We start from the raw sequence: 7,425 nt of genomic DNA on the forward strand, positions 1-7,425 counted from the left end.
TTCTCACGATTCCCCAAAGGATCGACGAATTCCACGAAGCGAAAGGAAGATCTACTAGATATTAATTGAATTATAAATATATCAATTCATGTGAATATGACTGAAAAATTTCATTTTTCTTAAAAGGTGGTGTCTATTTACTTGTGACCACGCTGTGTATATTTCAGTCTATATTGTAAATAAACACTTGCGTTTAGTTCCTACATTTTGTATTTTTTCGGTCTTTTAAAAGTAAATATATAGTTTTGATTGCTGTATTTATCAAATAATTAATAAACATTGTGGATATTTTAAATTATTGTATTCCCTCTTTTCCAGTTCATTGTTGGATTCGTATCCTTCTTGGTCTTGCTGTGTTGTGATGCTACTACGACAAAGTTCCGTCAGCAACTTCTACCAACCCATAAGACTTTCGGTGTTATCATTTTCAGCATGGCTGTTGCTGCATGTGTTACAGGCCTAACTCAATCAGCTAGATACAGGCTCAGGTTGGCTAATGTTTTTTAGATAGTTGTTTGTGTATATGTGGACTACGTCGCGTATAGCTTTTGTAACCCTCAAATCCCTGATTTGATTTTATACTCTTCATTACCGGTGGGTTTTACTTATTTCATCATGTTCAGTAATTTTTATATTATTGTATTCTGTAAAACCCGGTTTACAGAACTGACAAAATAAATGGGAAAAATCACTCATTTTCTCTGTGAAATACACGGGAAACTCCAGCAATAATTCGATTGGATAAATCGTAATATTACTGGCATTTCTATTCTTTGGTTTTGTGTTACTAGGGCCTTTTAATCAACAAGGTCATGGTGATAAACTTACTCAATCAGTAGCTCTGTATAAGAGTACGAGTGCGGTGATAAACGTTATATTAAATAAGAAGGAACACTCAATAGCCGCGGCACTTGAAATTATTTTAGGCAGGATTAGAGTAAATTAATCTATGAGAACCTGGGCGTAGTGAAATATACCAATCGAAAGGGTTTGACCTCCCGAGTACAAAACTGCAATTGTATCTCAAAGCGGCTAAGAAATGACGGATCTATAAGCTAATAGTTTGTACATGAAAAACAAATAAACTCAGAGTCGTTAGGCCGCGGCTAAATATCCATTCAATCAGTAGCTCTATATAGGCCTATAAGAGTACGAATGTTTTTCCCCTTTATATGATGGTAAGTCCAGAAGTGCGAATTGTAGGGTGTTTTAATTAAATTACATTATTCGATTAAACTAGCCCAAGAATTAGCAGTGGTTCCTATTGACTATAGTGGATGCATTTCATCTAGCTATCAGATAAAATTAGGGATCATCTTTATTAACACACACACAACCATATCACATACACGGTTAGTATCACAAGGCAAAACATAAAACGGGGGCAAGTGGATCTATGGTGAATGTTTTAGACTGACAAGAAAGAGAAGGGAAGCGAAACGTTTGTGTAAGTCTCTCACCAATCCAGGATGTTTCACTCTAGTAAGTTAAATAAAAAAGGGTGTAAAATAAAAAATACACAGGTAAAATGAAAAAAAAAAAAACGAAACAAGGAAACAAAAGTTACTCAAGCAAAAGCTCAGCAAAATCTAATTCTTAGCAAAAGGTTTAGTCTGCCTAAAAAACGTTACAGAACACTTTCAGCAAAATCTATAAAACAAATAGAATCTGGCCTTTAATACAAAATACAATAACATCACACAAAATCGTGTCGCACGTGAAACCTCTTCTGCACGTGACTTCCATTCACTTGTGCTCTAGTGCTGGAGCGGGAGAATACCCGGGTCATTAGCCGATTTGTGGTCAGAAAAGAAAACTTTTTCTTCCTGAACGTCATGTACTATCTTACCTGCAAGAAACACGGTTAATTACTAATTAACGGATGAGGTTTCTTTCAAACCTAGCAAAAATAATGCAAAGTGAAAAAATGTACTATAAACAGCACACTTCTTCCCAAAAGGAAAATAATAATAAGACCAAATTGTATGTTATATTTTCTTACCTGATAATTTTCCTATTTGTCATATAAGGAGTTCGTTTAGGCATTTTTTTGTTTGTATTTAATTAATAATTCAGTTCAGGTATCAATGGAATTTCGGCACTAAAATATGACTAAAAATAGTCTAATAATTGGAACTTTATGTAACCAACCTTGCAGTATAACGAAATGAAACGATTACATTCACTGTTTGGAATGGAGACTGTATTTTTTGCTGTTGTTGTTTATAATGAAATTGTAAACAAATGTATAAATTAAAATTATGTAAATATTATTTATTGTGTTTGTTTTTACGATTTGAGTTCTAATTCATTAAGACATAAATACCAGATTTTCATCACTAATATTCGTTTAAGAAATATAGATTGAAAAATATGAAATAAATATTAATTTAGTAGATCGGTTTGCTTACAAATTTGTTTTGACCAAGGGAGGTATTGGCCTAAAACAAAATCATATTGAGAAAATAATGTTTAACTATTTGTTTGTGTGGATATAATACCTCATTTTTTCTGTTTTTTGTTTGTGTTTTTTCTACAAACAATTTAACCTTCTATGTAATCAGTTTAGGATTTGTTAAACATGCCCGACTCCATCTTTCCTCCCTTGGAGGGAGGGGGAAGTGGAACTTTTGTCGACTGTTCTTAGCGATTTTAAAATGAATGAACTTGGGTGGGCCAAAATGAAATTTGGGGGTGTACAGACCCACCCACCCTAGTGCTAGACCTGTTGTTAAACGAAGTTTTATTTTAAAGACTTTTTTTTTTATTTCTCTAGTGGCAAGGACGGCAAACTGAACTATGCGGATTTACCTGAACAAGCTATCGTCATCAACGTTCTTGGAATAACCATGATAGCGTTAGGGATTCTGCTGACATATTTGACCCACAATATCGGAATCAAACGTTACGCTACTGAGGTTATTAACGAAACTCATCTCACTTGAACAAGAGACTTAACACTTAAAGTGGATATTTTATGAGCCAGAAGCAGCAGCTAAAATTTTTAATGCAGTATTCATTAACTGTCTTGTTTGTACTAAAACCTAAATGTGAGGCCAAGCCTATCATTCGATTTTTCACTTGTCATTGAGTTATACCGGTTTCGAGGAATTCCACTCTCTATCAGTAATCCTAGACAAGGGTAAATCGAAAGAATAAGACTAGGCCTCGTTTAGTAGTGGAGTGTACATTATATGTATGGTGGTTTAAGATGTATTTTACCTACAATAGTTATTTTCAAATATAGGCAATAGTACAACTTTTATATAATATACGATATAATAAGACTAGGCCTCGTTTAGTAGTGGATTGTATATGTATGGTGTTTTAAGATGTATTTTACCTACAATAGTTATTTTCAAATATAGACAATAGTACAACTTTGATATAATGTACGATATAATAAGACTAGGCCTAGTTTAGTAGTGGATTGTATATGTATGGTGTTTTAAGATGTATTTTACCTACAATAGTTATTTTCAAATATAGACAATAGTACAACTTTGATATAATATACGATATAAAGAAATACAATTTCAGTAATATTTTCTTAATTGCTATTTTTTTAATCTTTAATTATTAAAAGATACAAGTGCTGGTAGAACTGTACTTAACACATCTAAAAAACAAATTTTGAACTTAGTTGAAAGGAACTCGTGCATATACATTTATTGAATAATGTATATAAAATACATAGAAAAAGTGAAGTGTGACTTTTAAAATACAATAATACGTTTAGGTATATTTAAATAAAATTCTTATAAATTGGTTTTATATTTTTGTTGTTATAACAAGGAAAATTCAAAATTTTTATTGATTTGTGTAATGTAAGTTTATTACTTTTGTTTGATTATGTACAATATTTTACAAACAAAAAAGATTTATACTAATTAAATGTACAAGTAGAAATAATTTCATCTAATGTTTTTAGAGTAACCATAACTTTTCAGTGTTTATTTATGTATAAATCTTAATCACTTGTATATAGGTGTGACTTGTGTTGAAGACTGACATCTAACGTCTAATACGATAACCATTTCTGTATTTTATTATCAAATATAACTTTACAGATATTATATTGTGAATAACATTTTCAACTTTATAGTTAAAACCATTGTTGTCATTTCGCAAGATACCAGTCTATCTGGTTTATGTGCCTTTTCATCTACTTTATATTTTAATATGTATCATACTCACAAGTTTTAAATCCTGCCAACTAGAATCGTCAGTAACTTGCGTATAATATTGTTGCAACGTTGTTCTTTTGTTGGCGGATTTTTAAAATCGTCTGATGAAAAAAAAAAATCAATGTCCAGTCAAATGTCAAATTAGTTGATTTCCTCCTTTAATGTTTTTACAGACTTAAATACTGTGGTAAGTTGTAGGCCTCGTTTAAAAATGACACTAACTGCTCCACACCAACGTAAAAAAAAAAAGTAAACTTACTTGTACCAATTAACTCAATATACGTAATAGTTAACCAAGATCGAAATATTTCACTAAAAATTAAAACACACACTGACTGATTCACTCTTCCGACTAGAAACAACTCTCTAGCTTCTCGGTCATCATCTTTAACTATCTTTTGTTGCTTCACTGAACTCCCATATATACATAATTTACTAGAACACTTACGTCAAATCTTCTAGAATTTTCTGTGTTCTGGGCTTATCTTAACGTCATTACGACTCGCAGCTCTCTCTAGTAAACATTTAAATTACAACATTAAACATTTTGTTTCTAACAATATCCCAGTTTCAAATCCTTCTAAGTTGAATCGTTGTATGCTTGCAATTGCATAATCTGAAAAATCTTGTACGTAAATCATGTTTACTCACAACCTAATGTGAATAAAAACCAAAATAAAATGACTTTTTTTTAAAAGATAGGAATGTCAAAATGTAAAACGTAATTCCACTATAGTCATGTAATGTAGTGTTGCTCGCTGAGTAATTTAACCACAGTATGAGTAGGTATCGTACCTAAGTTCGAACATGTAATGAAATTCATCTGGTTATCATAACGTATACTAGTTATAGATTGATAAACTTATTGCTATAATTATAAATGAATGTAATAAGGAAGATGACTGACAAGTTGGAGGCCAACATTTCTTTATGTTCAAAAATTATTACCTTTATATATGCGGATGAGATTTAATTAGTTAACAGTAATATTTGTCTCCCTCAGAATTTGGAATTTTAAAGTTATACCCCTAATTTTAGTGTACTATCTCAGTCTTCTAAGTAAGCTATTAATGACTAAAATTAACATTATATTATAACTATAATTTTGGGGAGATTAACAAACGAGACTGACGAAATAGTCTAATACTTAGCTTTAGGGATTTTAATAGTCTAATACTTAGCTTTAGGGATTTATTCAAGCTTAAATATTTGGAAAACAAGAGATGGAAATTAATCACTTGTACAACACTGAATATTCTAAACACTGGCGACTGTGTTTATTTTCATGAACGTCCCCTAAAAAACGCCTGCGGTATTGTACGCCCTCTGTTCTGGCTCGGTATTTTGGTCAATTGTCGATCTTGGAGAGTCAGGTTCAAGTTACACCTTTTCCTCCCTTCCATGCATATTCAAGAATCGGAGCATGAATAGTGTGATTTAAACGTCCCAATTGAGGGCTATGTCCATGGATGATACACTTGTTGCATTTAGTGAAATTCGTCACTTCATTAAGACAGCCCCCCCCCCCCAGTGGCACAGCAGCATGTCTGCGGACTTACAACGCTAGAAACCGGGTTTCGATACCCGTGGTGGACAGAGCCCATTGTGTAGCTTTGTGCTTAACTTCAAAGTAACGATTCACTTATTTATTCGCGATTATAGCCCTCCCTAAACTCTTAAAAAGTACAAGGGACCATTTCAAAATTTATTCCAGTACACTTCAAATGAACAATACCTTTCTTAGCGTTGCTATCGTGGGTTTAACACAACAACGGTATCGAGGGGATGATACTTCATCATTTCATATTGAGCATTTAAAGACTAATTAAATCTCAGAATATTTTGGTTTATGGTTACATGAGCGGTTATTTTCATGTGAAATAACGTGAGGGTTTTTAACGTATTTCAAGAAAGAATAAATAAACGTTTAGCAATCACACTTGATAATAAAAGTCCTGAACGTAGACAATCAGAATTCATAAAGTCAAAAAGAAACTCGTTTTATATGCAAGTTTTTAAGCCTAGAAACGATAAAATAGATTTATGTGACGATACTTTATTTGTTGACTGCGACAAAGGATAAACTCTTGAGTCAGTAAATTTGCTAAAAAGAAAAACATTATTAAGAAAAGTCGGAAACAAAAATTATTCACGAACAGGAGTTAACGATTTATTGAAAGAATTTTATATTTGTTTTGTTTTTCAGGTGAGTGTATTTTCACAGTTCTTTAAATTTTTACTGTAGATGAATAACGGTTATAAATAAAATAAAAATGTTTCACCCATTGCTTTTCTTTTAAAAATTAAGTTCTGAAAACTGCCACCTGAAACATCGCTTACTGTGAAAGGAAGTGGAATATGACTTGATTTCCTACCAGTATTTTATATTTTTTTGTTAAGTAATTTAATTAAACTAGAATTATGGATGAGTTATTCGAGAAGAAACACCAATCAATGTCTTCACAAATTTATCTGAAAACGCACAGCTTGCAACGTGATTATTTTTTAACAAATAAAATTTAAAAGAAAATTAAAACTGTTCTGTCTATACTATTTGTTTGTTTGTTTAGTGCAAACTACTCAATAGCCTTCCATAATTCTGAACCGATTGATTCGAGGGAATACAACTAGCCAACAGCACCCACCGCCAACTGTTATATAATAGAATATCAAGATTTGATCGTCACTCTTATAACGCAGTCACGGCTTCGAAGTATGGAGCAGTTTATGGTAGAACGTGATGCAAACTACGAACCGAGTTCAGGCACGCTAGTTACTAAGCCACGCCCAGCTCATTTTTCCCTCTATGATTAATTAATTGCGTTATCTGATACTAGATGTACTTCCGCAGGGTTCCCCCAAAGTGTTCCGTTTCAAGAGTAAATAAAACCCAAATTAGAAATAAATATTTTTATTTCTTAGTTTAGAAGTTCACGTGTTCTAGTCCACGGAGTGCATAATGCTTCTCGTGATGTATGGCATGCGCAAGTTTTACTGACGTCACGACACTACAAATTGCAGCGTGAAGCATCTTTTATGTGACGTCGTTTTAGTGTCTACTGACTGGCTGACAGACAACACATTACTGGATAGTGGTGCGAGTGGTTAAAACAGGGGACCCCTCCAGGCGGGGTTCGGCCCCCTTTTGGAAAAATAACTTAAGAATGGTTAACAGGATTTGCTGGCAATGTGTGAAATAAACGTAAAGAATACTGTCAGGTTCGTAACTTACTTGTCT

At 32.7% G+C, this 7,425-nt stretch overlaps 1 protein-coding gene across 1 annotated transcript in view; it reads left to right on the plus strand.

The window, feature by feature from the left end:
* Positions 1-3,734, plus strand: part of LOC106462400 (cytochrome b ascorbate-dependent protein 3-like) — a 23,007-nt gene extending 19,273 nt beyond the window's left edge. The window contains exons 4-5 of the mRNA XM_013922325.2: positions 319-488; positions 2,777-3,734. Coding sequence (XP_013777779.2) covers positions 319-488; positions 2,777-2,945 — 339 coding nt within the window. The 3' untranslated portion in view covers positions 2,946-3,734. The remainder of the gene's footprint in view (positions 1-318; positions 489-2,776) is intronic.
* Positions 3,735-7,425: the final 3,691 nt, after the last annotated feature.

Source organism: Limulus polyphemus, unplaced genomic scaffold, assembly GCF_000517525.1.
Source record: "Limulus polyphemus unplaced genomic scaffold, Limulus_polyphemus-2.1.2 Scaffold1157, whole genome shotgun sequence".
NCBI classification, from domain to species: Eukaryota; Metazoa; Arthropoda; class Merostomata; order Xiphosura; family Limulidae; genus Limulus; species Limulus polyphemus.